This window comes from Pagrus major, chromosome 14 (assembly GCF_040436345.1).
Source record: "Pagrus major chromosome 14, Pma_NU_1.0".
Classification (NCBI taxonomy): domain Eukaryota; kingdom Metazoa; phylum Chordata; class Actinopteri; order Spariformes; family Sparidae; genus Pagrus; species Pagrus major.
Genome location: NC_133228.1, coordinates 14624109 through 14641034, shown reverse-complemented (window position 1 = coordinate 14641034; position 16926 = coordinate 14624109). Strand labels below are relative to the sequence as shown.

Below are 16926 nucleotides of genomic sequence, written 5' to 3'. Positions count from 1 at the left end.
AAAAGACAGAGAATGTAACCCCTCCCAATCCAGAGTTACAGGGTGCAGTCACTTTTCGGCAGGGCCTGCCAAAAAGTGACTGCACCCTGTAACTCTGGATTGCAAGGAGTGATATTGACCAAATTCACTGTACATGTACCTGGCTTCCTCTACTATTAATGCTGAAAAGACAGAGAATGTAACCCCTCCCAATCCAGAGTTACAGGGTGCAGTCACTTTTCGGCAGGCCCTGCCAAAAAGTGACTGCACCCTGTAAGTCCTTATTGCAAGGAGTGATATTGACCAAATTCACTGTACATGCACCTGGTTTCCTCTACTATTAATGCTGAAAAGACAGAGAATGTAACCCCTCCCAATCCAGAGTTACAGGGTGCAGTCACTTTTCGGCAGGGCCTGCCGGAAAGTGACTGCACCCTGTAAGTCCTTATTGCAAGGAGTGATATTGACCAAATTCACTGTACGTGCACCTGGCAAACACAGAGAATGTTATGCAGAATGCAAAGGCAATCCGTTACAGTTAGCCTACAGTTCTATATATACTGCATTATTGTATTCATAATTATGCTCTTAAAAGTACAAGTTATCCAAAAAGTTACTTAAGTAAATGTAATGAAGTAAATGTAAATCGTTATTACCCACCTCTGATAGCACTTACTAATATAGGACTGCACAGTAAAAAAAAACATTTCTCTCGGTGCTGCGTCTGCCAGCTGACCCGTAGTAGACCTACGCCCACTTCCTCTGAACTGATGCGCGTTCCCATCGGGGGCAGTCGTTTTTCGGCAAGCAGTCTCTTCTCGGCACTACACCGGTACTACTCGGACACTGGTAAGCACTCAAAGTTCCCACTTAGCCTGAACGCAGCATGGATGGCGTGCCGGATGGGGGCGTGGTCGGAGCGAACAGATCCGCCTTCCCGCGGGCCGCATTCGTTACTACTGAGTTAATTCTGTTTATAGACATATATACGTTATATATACGCTCCTGTGTGAGTGGTTCCTGTATGCTGTGGCCTGGCGCGAGAGTGAGCATAGCAGAAATTAAGTCTTTTACGTCTCCTGCGTCCAATCACGCGTCCAGCGCGAGGGCTCCGCGAGTGTCCGCGACGCACTCCCGATTTTCAGCGCGCGCAGCGTAGCTTCAACATGGACTCGGCGCAGAGAAGAGTCGCCGCGCAGGTCCGCCTGCACAAACATCTGTACGACTCATCGATGAAAGAGCACAAGGACAACGAAATGATCGCAAACTCGTGGAGGGAGATAGCCGACAACCTAGGAGAGGAGGAGGCGTTTTGTCGGAGACTGTGGAAAAACATCCGGGATCGTTTCGTGAAGGCGAAAAAAAGGAGCAACATGAAGTGCAGCGTCCTGGGCGGTGTGGCCCCACCGATCCTGCTGGAGCTGGGGTGGCTGGCCCAGTTCACCAGACACCGAGAGACGGACAGTTTCGACTTTGAGGTGCGTGACAGTAATTAAAGTACACAGCTAGACAGCCTAAGTTACTCTCTTTAACTTCCGTTCCCTCTATTATACCTACATTGTTTCATGTGTCCTTGCAGCACACGTGTTCCCTCTTACTTATTGTCATAAAATGACCAGCGACCAAACTGTAAAGTAACTTGGTAACAACTCTTTCCAAAGTCGTGACATGCAAAACGAAGTAAGCAAGAAAGACCGGAAGTGGTAACAAAGATGCATCACGACATAATTTCCGTTTGTTTTTGTTTGGTGTGTGTGTCTTGGAGCTACAGCAGATAATTTATTACATAGCAGAAACTATTTATAACAACACTTTTCTTTATCAATTCAAGGATGACGGAGCGGGACGCATTAAAGTGCCCAGGGTATCACAGGATATCTCCAACCAGGAGGAATCAAAGTCCTCACAGGGTGCGTAGAGAGATAATATTATACATTTAGTAATGATAGTTGGTTCATAGTTTGTTTTTGGTTTTTTTCAACTTTATTGAAAGATGCAACAATAACAAATAATTCAGTCATTCCAGCTCACATTTCCGTACAGTAGTAACAATACAGTTATACATATGATAGCATAACAAGAGTTAAACATAAGAGGCAAACAATCAAATTAACAATAAAAAAAAAAAAAAAGAAAGAAATTTCTTGGTGACAGAACTCGTAATCCCATGAGAATTGTAATTATAATTGTTGTGACAGATTATTGGTTAAAAATTTCTGAGTGAATATTCATTATTGATATACATTTCTTATTTGTAATTAACTTAAGAGACTTAAAATAATAATCAACTTCAGTCAAAAACAATTTAAATGATGGTGAAGAATTTTGAAATTTACATTTATGGATGTGAAATTTCCCTAATAAAATATAAAGGTTGACTATAGTACATAGTTTCTTTTCTTTGAATTCAAAATAAGTAATAATGTTCTTCCCCTCAATGTTGTAGTTGGTTCATAGTTCTTCTTGGCTGGAGCAGGGTTGTTATTACACACTAGCCCCCCTCAAGCACACAGCGCCCCCTGTTGGTATGGAAGATTCATAATTACTACCACCTTCTGCTTTTGAGAGTCAACCAGAGACCAAACGCCATCAGTTAATCCTGTATAATATAATTCAATAAAATTATACAGCACGCACTACTTGACAAGCTTCTTGTCTTATACTAATTGCAGCCCTACAACATATAGTTATTATAACCCATGGTCCTTTGCAACGTGACTGTCAAAGAAGCTACTGCGTGATGAATATATCGTTGTGCACTCTTGATGCTACGCTTTCGGACTCTTTGTTGTGCAATTCATAACTTGATTTTTATTCGTTTCACTGCCGTCTCCTGTTAGATGTTCGTATCCCTCGATCGTCCCTCCACCTCGTGGTTCCTCCGCTGAGGCTGATGTCGGCCTGTATGTGGCAGGTGGCCAAGGAGCGAAACGTGGACCACTATGACAAACTGGCAGAATTTGTCGCGATGGTGACGGACAATGTCCCAGAGCTTATGAACTACAAACAGAAGATTCAGCTGATCCTTGGACTGAGAGCTCGGGTGAGTGAATGTGGGCACTCTTTTTGCGATATTTTATCCGTGGAGAGAAGGTAGTCAACAGCATAAAGGGTTCACTTTGTGTTTTTCAGCTCATTCTTGAAGACTTAAAGAGGAAAGATAAGGTGGACTATAAAAGCATACAGGATCATCTTGACAGTTTCCAAGAGTGGACAACAAATGACGTGCGTGAGGAGGTGGGTATTGTTAATGTCAGGATGTAGTTGCAGAAATTCTTATATTGTTTATTTCAAGTATTAGAGACATTTAAAATAAAAACTGAAGATTGGTGCATGTAAACAAACTTCTCCTGGGCTTCATGACAGGATCAAGATGAGGAGGTGGAGTTTTCAAAGTCAGCTTTCATGGAGCTGGTTCAAACATTGCTGACAGACGAATCTGAGAAAAACAAATATTTCAAGGTGAGTTTTACCCCAACACAAGGGTTGCCATTAATATATGCATTGACCTTGTGTGTCTGTCTGTAAAATAATTTACATATTTTATATTTTTCCCGTCAAAGGAGGTCTTCTCAGTGCAGTATGGAGCCCGTTTTGATACAGCGCTGCAGATCCTCGTGTGGGAATTCTTCAGCCGACTGGAAGAGTTCCTCCCAGTACCAAGTTTTTCACAGGTAGGCAGAATCCACTTGATCCCCAAATGCTGGCTTACGAATTATTTCTAGGTAATTAGCTATTGCCGTTTTTCCCACTGTGTAGTAATGGCTGCTATCACAGAACGGGGGCTAAAATGACTTTTTCTTCAGCATCACTGCATTAAAGGTAGACCAGCGCAGTAAAGAATGATCATGAAAGAAGAAGCCAGAGTTCAGAGTCTTTTGCAAATTTATGATACGTCTTGTGTTTAAATTCTGCCTGCTTTTCCAGGTTTCCTCCATGTTTGACATTTCTTCCCTTGACCATGAGTTTGAGCAGTTCGTCTACGAACCTGAAGACCTGAAGAGGATCTTCCAGCACCAACAGGAGCGGAATAAGCTGGCTAAAAGTGAGATTCTTTTCAAATGTATTTCTCGCAGTAACAGTGCACTGAAACACTTTTTTCACTGATCAAATTTGGTTTTGCCAATCCCTTCTATCCAACTTGTAATAAATTGTAGTCCTGCTTGACAACCAGCCCCACTTTACTGCCTTTAACATAGAATATCACCTCTAACATGAATCTTCTGTTTCTCAGGTGAATTCACCTTAATGTCGGACACCATCCTTTCCACGCTTGCTTCTAAACAGACTTTGGGGGCATCTGAAGATCATGTTGATCAAAAAATCATTCAGATCAAGTTGGGACAGAAGACTATGAAGCATGAAGACGGCTGTAGCGGTGAATACACTTGCGAGGATGATGAAGAGACCGACGACAGTTCCACTGAAGCGAATCCAGACTCTCGGCTGAACGAATACGGGCTGTCACCTCTCACGTCCTCTTCATGTTACGATGATGCTGATGCTGCAGGTGATGATGGTGAGTATCCCTTGTATTTCACACGATATCTGAGTCAACTGGAAAAAATGTTCCGATATTCTCAATCTAGTGGTGAGCTCGGTTACTCTGCATCTGATTCACTCAGGCAGGATTCAGGCATGCGCTTGTCTGTGAAGTCGTACTGGGACAAAATCTTCACTTGAGTGCATTCACTTATTCTGTTGTTTCCTGTTTGCAGAAACAGCTGGTGAAGCCGCCCTCCGGCCTCAAAGGTGCCTGCTAAGCTCAGTGGAAGGAGCGAAGGAACATCTGGATCTGAGTAGGAACAAGGAGGCATCAGGAGAGAGCATGAACCAGTCGTTGTCAGGAGGCAGAGCCGATGTCATCATAAAGACGGAGCTGGAAAGTGAAAAGACTCCTGCATCTCATTCCTCCCTTCTGAAAAAACATCATGATGCTCACTCTTCTGTACGGCTATTCAAGTGCACTCAGTGCCAAAGGCCATTTAAAAGGCGAAATGACCTGAAGCGACATTACCGTGTTCACTCTAACATTAAACTCATGCCCTACGCTTGCAACATTTGTGATAAGAAATTTAGTTCTCCGACTATAGTCAAAAATCATATGCGAAGTCACAGCGGAGAGAGGCCGTATGCCTGCAAGTACTGCGACAAGAGGTTCATGACGAGTTCTGTTTTGAGGTCCCACGAGCGCATTCACACTGGTGAGCGCCCGTATACCTGTACTTTTTGCAACAAGACATTCATACAGTCGTATACATACACTGTGCACCTCAGGGTGCATAAGAAAGAGAAACCATACCTGTGCAGCACATGTGGTATGTCCTATCCAAGCTCAGGGGCCTTGCTGGTGCATTCAAGGACTCACACAGGGGAGCGGCCTTATCAGTGTGACGTCTGTGGAAATCGTTACACCACGTGTGAAAGAATGAGAAGACATCGGAGATTCCACACAGGAGAGAGGCCGTACTCTTGCTCCGAGTGCGCCAAATCGTTCCACTGTGGCTCAGGACTGAAGAAACACATTCGGACACACACGGGAGAGAAACCTTTCAAGTGTTTAACATGTCACAAGACGTTTGCTGAGAAATCCAACATGAAAATACATCTCCGAGTCCACAAAAAATAGCGCATGCGGCCGCCTTTTTTTACTGCCATGTTTTTACAGTGGCCCGTAACAGACAAACTGAACACTGTCTCTGGGGACGGCCTTTTCACATTTTTAGTGGCAACCTGAGAAAAGGATGAGACAAGGGGTGTCCAGTTGGTTGCAATGTGCAACCTCACCAGTAGGTGCCACTAAATCCTGGACACAGAACCTTATGAAAGGACTAACAGGTAGTGAAGAACATTGTTCATCTCCTTTAGAGTGCAATGTTCTGCCTACAAAACCTTGGGTCGAGTACCAAGTACATCCCTCAATGGCAATGGCAGGACATCGCTCCCTGTCACACCACAAAACTCCTCAGGAATGACCTGAGGGACATGTCAAAGAGCTCGAGGCGTTATCCTTGCCTTCAAATTTCACAGATCCTGATCTGATCAAGTATCTGTGGGACGTGCCGAAACAAGTCTGAACCAGGGTGGCCACACTGAGGATCGCTGTGAGCCATTAAAGCATGGACACAGGAGATCTGGGGGTGTCCTGTGGTGTCTGTTGGGTGTCATGGATGGGACTTGTTCCGGCACGTCAAGCATACAAACATATATTAAGCCAAGATTTACAGGGAGGATTTTCTGTAAATGAGAACGAGAGACGGCCAGATTAAAAGAGAGAGAGTGAAATGGGTTGTTGTTGTTCTGAGACAAACTATATAATTGTGGAGGGGCTGTGTTTTTTTTTTTTTACTGATGCACTTTTGTAGGGTTTCTCACATTTTATATACATTTCCTCACATTTGTGGGATGTCTCAGATGTCGCTTCACATCCTTGAGCCTCTGAAATGTTGAAACCGCCCGAGGATGTTTGTGACTGCGGCCGTAGTCATCATTAATTGTTAATGATGTTGATAGGTTCTGATTGTAGTGAATCCCCAGGACTCAGAGGTGGTCATTTGAACAAGTCCCAGGCAAACTGAATAGATCTCCAATAAAACTTGCCTTTGACAAACTCTAGTGGTAAACTTTTGTTTAAAAATGCTGTACAATAATTGCAGCAACACGTTCTTTTTTGACTAATAGTTTTGTTTTATCTTTCAGTGAAAGTAAAAGGACTGCATATGGTGTGATATATGATGTATTAACATAATAATCATTGTTTAGTTGTCATCATTGACTGTCTTCCATCCTATGTTTAATGGCTTCTGGAGAAAAAAACAAGTTTTGGTTGCTCTTCGCTTCAGCTTCAAATAAGAAGGGAGAGACAGTCCATTAAACGTGTGGGGTTTTCTTTGTGTGTCTAATAATAATTATTAATAGACCTGAGTGCTTGTGATATCTACAGATAATGTTCAGTTGAATTTATAATCCAATGACGCAACGCAGTAAACTATGTTTTATTTTTATCCTCAGTCCAGATCACGGGTAAACACTTTTTCCTGGTTGGCTGATGAAGACTGAAACAACCCAGCAATTCAGATTTTACAACACTAGATGGCACAATTATCTATGTTGCAAAGGTGTGACCAGTCCAAGCAGTGGTTTATGTGTACAGATATCTATATTGGGTGAAAGTAGTATTCAGATATTTTACTTAAAGCAAGCAAATTAGGAATACTGCCATTTTTAAATACTCTATTACAAGTAAGCCCTGGTTATGCAGCGCGTCTGAGTGTTATATAATGAGTGTATAAAATACATCTATTTGACATAAAATCCAGATCAGTTGTGTGCAATTTTCCTCAGCAGCAATCAAGAGTCATCTTGACATGGTATTTCCTTTTATTCTTTAACTTGTCACCCATTCTTTCTGTGTGTATACACACACACATGCACGTACAAATACAAAAGTTGTTGTGTGTGACAAAATGTAAGCAATCCCTCACTCTCCATGCTTTTCAAGACAACAAAACAAGCTGTTACCTTGTGGTGAGCTCACTGAATTGACCTCTTATTTTGAAAACTGGGAACCGGAAGTGCTAGCTAACGACTATTTTTTCCCCCCCATTAAAACGCAAACTAATGGCCCTGGACGGCAATATCCGCAGAGCATTTGGGAAGGATGTATAGGCAGCTTTATAAATAAAGCGTACAGGTTGACTGACAAGCTCTCAACTCTACTACTCGCTAAAAAACTGGCTGTAACGGTTAGCTAAGCTAAGCTAAGCTAAGCTAACTAACGCGCTCTCGAAATGGCAACAAGTCCTGCAGGTCTGTATTTACACCGGGTAACGTTATGCTTGTAACTACGTTTGTGAGAGAGATCATAGTTAACATTTAGTAATGTTAAACAGTTTTTAGTAGTTCTGCTCGGTCTCAGTAGAGCTCAATTTAGTCGAAATATACTGCTAAAAATCATTCTTCTTCTTTGCTACTGCTAAGTTCAGAGTGTAGCTGCGCGGGGTTGTCGCACTAAAGCGCCCCCTGTTGGTCAGGAAGATACAGGATTGGAAACCCGCGTGAAACTGCTGTATTTTGATCATCATTTAAGTCATTAATGCAGTAAAAACACTAATTATTCTTTGGTTCAGTCCTCTCAGATATGAGGATTTGCTTCTTCTCTCAGTTTTATATCACTGTAAATCAAATATCTTTGTTTGTAGCGGCAGGGCGGACAAAACAAGCAATGTGAAGGCTATAGAAAATTACAATGTGTGTATGTCCTGATTTTCTGACATTTAATAGACTTAATGGTCATGATTGTTGTGCACTCTTTATAGTTTTTAGACAGTATATCAAATAAGTATAATTTTGTTTTACTGCTTGCATATACTGTTATTGTAGAGCCTCACCTCCCTCTATCATCCCTGCCCCTGCTGGTTCCTCCACTGAGGCTGATGTCAGCCTGTATGTGGCAGGTGGTCCAGGAGCAAAATGTAGACCACTATGACAAACTGGCTGAATTTATCACAATGGTGACAGAGATTGTCCCAGAGCTTCTGAACTACAAACAGAAGACTCAGTTGATCCTGGGACTGAGAGCTCGGGTAAGTGAATGTGATCACGAAGACCACTTGGATAATTTTTGTCTCGCTGGTCAAAACGCTTATTTTGAAATTTAGGTATAAAGATTTCACTTTGTGTTTTTCAGCTCATCCTTGAAGACTTAAAGAGGATGGATACAGTTGACTTAAAAGCTATCGAGGATCACCTCAACAGTTTCCAAGAGTGGACAACAAACAACATTCATGAAGAGGTGGGCAGTGTTGATGGCGGGATGTCATCTGTGTGTCTGGCTATCTACAAGAGAAAGAGATAATTTCTATATCCTTATTACATGACAGAAACAATGACATTTAAATGAAATTATTGAGCTATTTTTAAATAAGAGAGACATTTGAAATGAAAACTGAGGATTTGGTAAACAAACTTCTCCTGGGCTTCATGACAGGATCAAGATGGAGCGGTGGAGTTTTCAAAGTCAGCTTTTATGGAGCTGGTTCAAATATTACTGACAGACGAATCTGAGAAAAAGAAATATTTCAAGGTGAGTTTTACACCAACATATGTTGTTGTTTTCGAATCTATCTTGTGCGTTTGCCTGTAAAATGATAAGTTTATTTTGTGATTTATGTTTTCCCTGTCAAAGGAGGTCTTCTCAGTGCAGTATGGAGCCCGTTTTGATACAGCGCTGCAGATCCTTGTGTGGGAATTCTTCAGCCGACTGGAAGAGTTCCTCCCAGTACCAAGTTTTTCACAGGTAGGCAACATCCACTTGATCCCCAAATGCTGGCTTACGGATTATTTCTAGGTAATTAGCTATCTTGTGTTTAAAATCCACCTACTCTTCTTTTCCAGGTTTCCTCCATGTTTGACATTTCTTCCCTTGACCATGAGTTTGAGCAGTTTGTGTTCAACCCTGAAGATCTGAAGAGGATTTTCCAGCGCCAACAGGAGCAGCAAAAGATGACGAAAAGTAAAAATCTGTCAGCATTTGGCATCTTATTTCTCCCAGTTACAGTCAAGGTGTGGTGCAACTTGAAAACTTTGTAACTGATGTATGTATTGAAATGTGCTTTTGCCAATTGTGCTCAGTTCAATGAGGAATGCGGGTAAAACATGTTCTGTTTCAAAGTTAAATAATAAGTGGGTGAAAATCCACGTTGATGGAAGACATAAATGAAGTCTTTTACATGGAATTTGACCTCTAAAATGAATCTTATGTGTTTCTCAGGTGAATCTACCAACACCTTGGACACTATCCTCTCTACGCTTGCATCTAAACAGACTTCGATGGCATCTGAAGACCATCAAAAAATCAGTCAGATAACGTCGGAACAGAAGACTCTGAAGCAAGAAGACGGCTGCAGCGTAGAATACGTTTGTGAGGACGATGAAGACACAGACGACAGTTCTATCGAAACTAATCCAAACTCTCGGCCGCATGAATACGGGTTGTCACCTCTCACTTCTTCTCCACACTCTGAAGAAGCCGCTGCTGCAGGTGGCAAAGGTGAAGTGTTGCATTGCTGGTAATTTTAAATTAACAATTTATCGTGTACGAATAACTTTAAATTGTTCCGTGTTTAAAGCTTGGTTACTTGGCTTCTCATTCACTCAGGCTGTGCGCTTGGCTGTGAAGTCAAACTGGAACAATGTCTTCACTCGGCACGTTGATTCTGTTGAGTGAATTCCTCACTTATTCTCTTCTATCTCCTGTTGGCAGAAACAGCTGGTGGATCCGCCTTCCAGCCACCCAGATGTTCGCAAAGCTCATTGGAAGGAATGAAGGAACATCTGGATCTTGGTAGAAACAAGGAGGCTTCAGAAAAGAGCAACATCTCTCTTCAATTAAGGGACAACCCCCAAAGACCCACTGAAAACACCTGCCTGGAGTGCGGCAAGACTTTTGCATCTCCCTCCTCCCTGAAAAAACATCACGTCGTTCACTCTTCTGTACGGCCATTCAAGTGCAATCAGTGCGACAAGTCTTACAAAAGTCAAAAAGACCTGAATCAACATTTCCTTACTCACTCTAAACCCAAAGTCCTGTCTTTTGCTTGCAGCCTTTGTGACAAGAGATTTAGTTCTCAGGCTTTGCTTACAGTTCATCTGCGGCGCCACAGCGGAGAGAGGCCGTTCGCCTGCTCGTACTGCGACAAGAGGTTCCTGACAAATGCAGTCTTGAAGTCCCATGTACGCATTCACACGGGTGAGCGCCCGTACGCCTGTACTTTCTGCGACAAGACATTCACACAGTTATATCCGCGCACTGTGCACCTCAGGATGCATATGAAAGAGAAACCTTACCTGTGCAGCACATGTGGAATGTCCTTTTGTAGCTCCGGGGCCTTGCTGGTGCATTCACGGACTCACACAGGGGAGCGGCCTTACCAGTGTGATTCCTGTGATAAGGGTTTCGCCACGGCTGTACAGTTGACTATACATCGGAGATTCCACACAGGAGAGAGGCCGTACTCGTGCTCTGAATGTGACAAATCGTTCCACTGTAGCTCAGGACTGAAGAAACACACGAGGACGCACACAGGAGAGAAACCCCACAAGTGTTTGACATGTCACAAGACGTTTTCTCAGAAATCCAACATGAAAATACATCTCCGAGTCCATAAAAATGTCTAACATATTGTTTTTAAAGACAGGTTGTTGGCATGTGTACTGTACTGTTCTATGTGTGAGTTAAAACGAATCTATCATGATAAATTGTGCAATTTGAAATGTCTGAACATTTTTGATAAGGTTCCTTAAATTTAAGGATACGGTCCCTTAATGTGTTTGTGTTGGTAATTGTGACCATGAAGTGTACTGGGCAGGACATTTTACAGCGGAAATAAACTTGTCTCTACTCGCTGGTGGACAAACTATTGAATGTACATCAATTTCTTGTCATTTATTAGCTGACATGCACGCAGTAGGTGTTATTTTTTTTTACTCTGTGGGGATGAACCCCATTGTTTCACCCACCCATGACAGACAAACTGTCTCTTTTGGTTCTGTTGTTTTCAGAGGCTTGGTCGAGTAACATTAAACTAAACAACCCCTCTGTCCCTTGGCCTGCTCAATATATTGGTCCGGCTCTAGTTAAGAGGGTAAAAATCAGTGATTGTATTGAAATATTAAGTCAAATGTTACTTAAGATGACCATATGTCCACAGGGTTTACACTGTAGCCTCTATGACCCCAATGAATGTGTGTACCAAAGAATAAAAACATATTTTTACTTGCATTAAGGAAATGAATAGGTTTTAATATGACACAGATGAGACAATTCATGGTATTTGTACTGTCATGCAACACAAATAGGCTATTATTCATGTTCTTTATGTCCCATATATTAAAGTAGGGCTACTGTGAGTTCAACACACCTTTTAAATGTTACTGTCTTGCAGAAAGACAGAAATAATACTTGTTTACACTTTGATCTGAGCTTTTTGAGCTAAAATTTAATTTTGGAACTGGCAACATCTGCATTTCCACAGCAACCAGGACTTCCGTTAATCGTCTCACGCCTTCAGAATAAAAATAGAGCAAGTTGACTAACGTTTAAAAATACAAACAACATTAATGTGGTGGTCACATTTGAAAAGACAGCACAAATTACCGTATGGTAAAGACAGTTGGCACAGGCCAGGAGGAGAATTTTGACATGTGATACATGCCTAATTAAAATTTTGTTAAGAGGGCACTTTTATTTTGAAGGCTGTTTACAGAAAGTGTCACCCTTGTTGCTGTTCCTGTTTTTTTTAAGACTAGCTAGCTAGGCTACACTTTCCTCAAACAATGTCTGCACTGGGAAAAGTATAACATTTTATCTACCAATGCATTAGTACTCTCTCCAACAATAAAACGAACTGTTAGGAGGGATCTTTAAACGCTGCAAATAACGTTAGCGACGTACGGCTGCAGTACTTAAGCTAGCTAACTATCTGCGCTCCTAGCATGGCTAGATATCGAGGTCTGTATTTGACTCTGGGTGCTTTCTCTTATATGACATTAATGTGAATAGCTTTATAACATTACTTAGTAAATAGCTGGTATTTTCACTATTTCTGCTACAGGCTCTCAAAATGTTAGCTAACACCTTAGCAGGCTGTTTCCAACCAACCAGCCTGTCCTGTTGGTCATTTAAAGGCTACTTACAGGTCATATAGTGCTTGACATTGAGATGTCTTGTTGCTAGTTGTTTATAATCAATACACTGTTGAATGTCAGTAAAAGCTGCCACTGAGTGTGTATAGCAGACATTAGATTATAAATGTACTGTTGTAACTGAAGTTTTTTTTTTCTTACTTCTCCTTGCTTGCACCTCCTGCCAGATCCTTATCTCCCTATGTCATCCGTACACCTCATGGTCCCTCCACTGAGGCTGATGTCAGCCTGTATGTGGCAGGTGGTCCAGGAGCGAAATGTCGACCAGTATGGCAAACTGGTTGAATTCATCACATTAGTGACAGAGATGGTCCCAGAGCTTATGAACTATAAGCAGAGGGCTCAGCTCATCCTGGGACTGAGAGCTCGGGTGAGTAAATGGAAGAAAATGTCTTGGTTTATGTATATCTGTGGAGAAAAGTGAGTCATAATTTCAGCCAAGAAACACAAAAGTGTAACATAATGTATTCATGATCCTACTTAAACATAAGTATTAGCATTTTACTGTACTTTGTATCCTCACATGGCGCAAAGGTGCATCGGTTATTACTGAACATAATTCAAATTTTGTGTTTTTCAGATGATTTTGGAATTTCTTGGGAAGGTGGATCCTGTTGACTCGGATGCGATCCAGGAACAAATCAGCCTTTTCCAGAATAGTTCAATAAAGTGCAATGGGGAAGAGGTAGGAAATGTTTGAATAGAATATGTTTTTACTGTCAGACAGAGATGCAAAGTTAATATACCACAGGGTTTGATTTGGTTCTGAAAATTAAACCTCTCCTGGGCTTCATGGCAGGATCAAGATGGAGATGTGGAGACATCAAGGTCCGCATTTGTGGAGCTGGTTCAGACATTACTCAATGACAGATGTGAGAAGGATAAATTTCTCAAGGTGAGTTCTGTTCCATTTTTGTGATCTCTATTGAAACTATTTCTTATCTGCTTCACGTGTTTACTGTATTTTCTTTTCTAAGGATGTATTTCTTCTATTTTTCCTGTCCAAGGAGGTGTTCCCAGAGCTGTATGGAACCCGTTATGATACAGTGCTGCAGATCCTGGTGTGGGAGTTCTTCCTCCGACTGGAAGAGCTCTTCCCAGTACCAAGTTTCTTAAAAGTAAGTTGCATTGAGTTATGTATAGTCACCTTGGGACGGTTTTATTATTCAGAGCTCATGCACTATTTAAAAAGTATTTTAATTGCACTAATAGTGTTATTTGTTGATTTAAAGTAAAACTGTTAAAGCAGTTTGCGAAAAAGGACTATGGATTAATCTTGTACGGGTCCACACAGTACTGCATTACACTATTTTCAAAGAGTGATGTTTAAGTTATTGTACATTGCTCTTTTCCACCTTTCCAGATATCCACCATGGTTGACCTGACCTCCTTCGACTTCCAGTTTGAGGAGTTTGTCCCTGATCGTGATGACCTGAGGAAGATTCTGCATCATCAAAAGTATCGACAAAAGCTGACTCAAAGTAAAGGCCTGTTTACATTTGGCACTCTGTATAGGGCTGTGGTGTTAATGCGAAGAGAAACTCCTTCTTACTGATTTTGTCTGAATTCTGCATAATTTAAACGTTCCCTGTGGAGTTTCTGACCTCTAGTAGCCTGTGGCCAAGTTTTGCTTGTCTCGTGCACTCAAGTACGTGGGTGAAGAGATACCTATTCATGCCGAGATATGCAACAGCAAGTGAGCAAAAGCAGGGAAGAGGTCACTGTATGACACTATGTTGCTATAACTTCCAGGGGAACACCAGATAATGCATCAGAAAGTGAGGAAGGACGTCGGAGAATGTGACTAAGTGGAAGGAATTACATATTGTGCTTTTAAAATCATCTTTGCAAATGTTTTTTGAGGTAGGAAAGGGATCTGGAATGCACACGGTGTGTTTTGTTGAGTAATGCTGAATGTAAACATAACCTTTGTTTCACAAGAAAACTCCACAGGGCACCTTTAATCTTTTCACCGAAACCTACTTCTGATCTAATCTGTTATAATTACGGATGACTAAATCTTAAATTTAGTAGCTGCAAAAATTTTGATTAGTTTTTAAAAAAAAAAGTATTTACAGCAATCGGCACCACTCTTGACATGAAATTCCGACCTCTAACATGAATATTTCCTATTTCAGGTGAATTCTCCTTCATGTCGGACACTATCCTGTCCACACTTGCATCTAGACAGACGTCGGTGGCATCAGAAGACCACGCTGATCACGCAAGAGATGGAAGCGGTGATAACAGCAGCGATGAAGAGACTGACAACAGTTCCATTGAACCTACTCCATCACACCCGCAGCTGGAGGAGAGTAGGCTGTCACCTCTCACTTCCTCCTCATTTTATGAAGAAGGTGGTGCGGCGGATGACACTCGTGAGCATCCCTCATTTACGAGATATCTCACATATTACGTTCAATGAATATTGCATAGATTTAGCTGAGAAGCTATTTAAAGCAACATTCCTGTGGTAAATACAAATCCCAGGTTTCTTTAACAATTTGTCAGATGTAATGTAACGTTAAGTGCTAACTACAAACAATCATGCCAGTGACTCAGTCCCTCAAAGCACCTGTTGTTCTCCACCAGATGTTTACGAGACACAAGTGACGCTCTCGGACGAAATCTTGGAGGAGCCTGCAGCGGACAGCACCACAGTCCAGGGGAGCCGTAGCGCTGGAGCGTTAAAGCCGAACTTGCGTTCCAGCACAGCTGAAAACCTGACCTGTCCCGAGTGTGGCAAGAGTTTTAGAAAACCAATGATGTTAAGACACCATCAAAAATCTGAACACGCAGCAATCGAGCAGGTTTACCGCTGCGACAAATGCGACAAGACTTTCCAGACGAAGCGTCGTCTGGAGCAGCACCACCAAGCTCACGCTACAGTGAAGCCGTACATTTGCTCCTATTGCGGCAAAGGGCTCCCGTGTCCGAAAGTGCTGAAAACTCACATGCGAGTTCACACTGGGGAACGCCGATACGGCTGTAAGATCTGCGGTAAGAAATTCGACCAGGCGTCCACGCTGACGCACCACATGAGATTGCACAAAGGGGACAAACCGTTCCTGTGCAGTGAATGTGGAAAAGCCTTCCCCAGCTCGAGTGCTTTTCTCATCCACACACGGATGCACACGGGTGAAAGACCGTATCAGTGTAAGGAGTGTGGGAAAAGATACGTCACGCTGCATAGACTTAAAGTCCATCAAGGACTTCACACAGTTGAGCGTCCATTTACCTGCGACCAGTGTGGGAAGTCTTTCCGTTACCCCTCGGAGTTTGGGAGACACAAAGTTATTCACGCCGGAGAAAAAAATTTTAAGTGTGTCGTCTGCGACAAAAGATTTAAGTTGGCAGGCAACCTGAAGTCACATATGCGAACTCACAGAAAGACGAGAGAAGCGAAAACATCTTCAGAGTGATGGTTTCAGTGTGGAGCCTGTACTCTGATATATGGGACAGAATAGGTTTGAACAGTTCAAAGCTGTGTTTGCATCACTTAAATTGAATATTGACTCAGCACTCTTTATTTTAAAAGGCCTAATCGATATATAAATTTGAGGTCTGTCCATATAACCTCATATAATAAACATGTTGGGTTTTGGATTATCACCAGCATTTCTTTTTGTGCCACAAACTGCAGGAATCACCTAAGTGAAGGGCGGAAAATGTTAAGAGTCCCAAAAAGGAAAACCTTTTTTAGATAGCTGCAACTAGCGATATGGCCAGAGCCCTGGATTTTAATATGGTGGTAGATAGTTTTGCACAGAAATGGGTAAGGAAGAAATTCAGGTGCTGTATTACTGCTCACATTGGTGCAGTTGCGTTGGCTGTCCATTTGTCCAGTGAAATTCGTTTCCAGGCTCTATGACAACTACAAGAAAGAAGAGATTGACCTTTAGTGACATAAATAAATGACTATAACATGACAGTCATTCTGTCTTCTTTCCTCTTGCCTACAAATATCTGCATTTGTACTCTGTCAGAGACATAATGACTTGATCTATACCAAAAAGACCAAACCCAGTGCTGCACTATAACCATTATTAAACCCTCAACTGTTGAGTCATCATTCCACAATTACTTTTTTCACGAAGGCTTTTTGAGGATCCTCCCAGGGTTATCGAAGAAATTCACTTTGCTCTGCATCCTGATGTGTTCTTTGTTACATCAGGACGATTCCCCATGTCTGACACCATCCTGTCCACACTTACATGTAAGCAAACCTCACTGGCACGTCAA

The 16926-nt window shown here is 42.1% G+C and overlaps 4 protein-coding genes across 7 annotated transcripts in view; 3 read left to right on the top strand and 1 right to left on the bottom strand.

The window, feature by feature from the left end:
• LOC141008115 (uncharacterized) overlaps nucleotides 1-10848 on the bottom strand; it is a 29856-nt gene extending 19008 nt beyond the window's left edge. Inside the window, exon 1 of one of the 2 annotated variants that reach the window (XM_073480340.1) lies at nucleotides 10828-10848. In XM_073480340.1, coding sequence (XP_073336441.1) covers nucleotides 10828-10840 — 13 coding nt within the window. In that variant the 5' untranslated portion in view covers nucleotides 10841-10848. Of the gene's footprint in view, nucleotides 1-1536; nucleotides 1633-10827 lie in introns of those variants that run through there. The other variant, XM_073480341.1, reaches the window with a different exon arrangement.
• On the top strand, nucleotides 958-6590 carry LOC141008117 (uncharacterized). The gene is made up of 9 exons (XM_073480342.1): nucleotides 958-1457; nucleotides 1811-1889; nucleotides 2820-3022; nucleotides 3112-3216; nucleotides 3346-3441; nucleotides 3543-3653; nucleotides 3907-4024; nucleotides 4214-4498; nucleotides 4698-6590. The coding sequence occupies exons 1-9, from the start codon at nucleotides 1146-1148 to the stop codon at nucleotides 5606-5608; spliced, it is 2220 nt and encodes a 739-aa protein (XP_073336443.1). The 5' UTR covers nucleotides 958-1145; the 3' UTR covers nucleotides 5609-6590.
• On the top strand, nucleotides 7593-11385 carry LOC141008118 (uncharacterized). Of its 2 annotated transcripts, none has more exons than XM_073480344.1 (8): nucleotides 7593-7788; nucleotides 8362-8564; nucleotides 8669-8773; nucleotides 8969-9064; nucleotides 9167-9277; nucleotides 9376-9493; nucleotides 9752-10030; nucleotides 10250-11385. In XM_073480344.1, the coding sequence occupies exons 1-8, from the start codon at nucleotides 7770-7772 to the stop codon at nucleotides 11155-11157; spliced, it is 1839 nt and encodes a 612-aa protein (XP_073336445.1). In that variant the 5' UTR covers nucleotides 7593-7769; the 3' UTR covers nucleotides 11158-11385. The 2 variants fall into 2 exon arrangements, with proteins under 2 accessions (XP_073336445.1, XP_073336444.1); XM_073480343.1 differs by having other exon boundaries at nucleotides 10244-11385.
• Nucleotides 11386-12299: 914 nt separating this feature from the next.
• On the top strand, nucleotides 12300-16615 carry LOC141008119 (uncharacterized). Of its 2 annotated transcripts, none has more exons than XM_073480347.1 (8): nucleotides 12300-12490; nucleotides 12852-13054; nucleotides 13265-13369; nucleotides 13484-13579; nucleotides 13695-13802; nucleotides 14048-14165; nucleotides 14823-15062; nucleotides 15277-16615. In XM_073480347.1, the coding sequence occupies exons 1-8, from the start codon at nucleotides 12475-12477 to the stop codon at nucleotides 16104-16106; spliced, it is 1716 nt and encodes a 571-aa protein (XP_073336448.1). In that variant the 5' UTR covers nucleotides 12300-12474; the 3' UTR covers nucleotides 16107-16615. The 2 variants fall into 2 exon arrangements, with proteins under 2 accessions (XP_073336448.1, XP_073336446.1); XM_073480345.1 differs by having other exon boundaries at nucleotides 13692-13802.
• The last annotated feature ends 311 nt before the right edge of the window (nucleotides 16616-16926 follow it).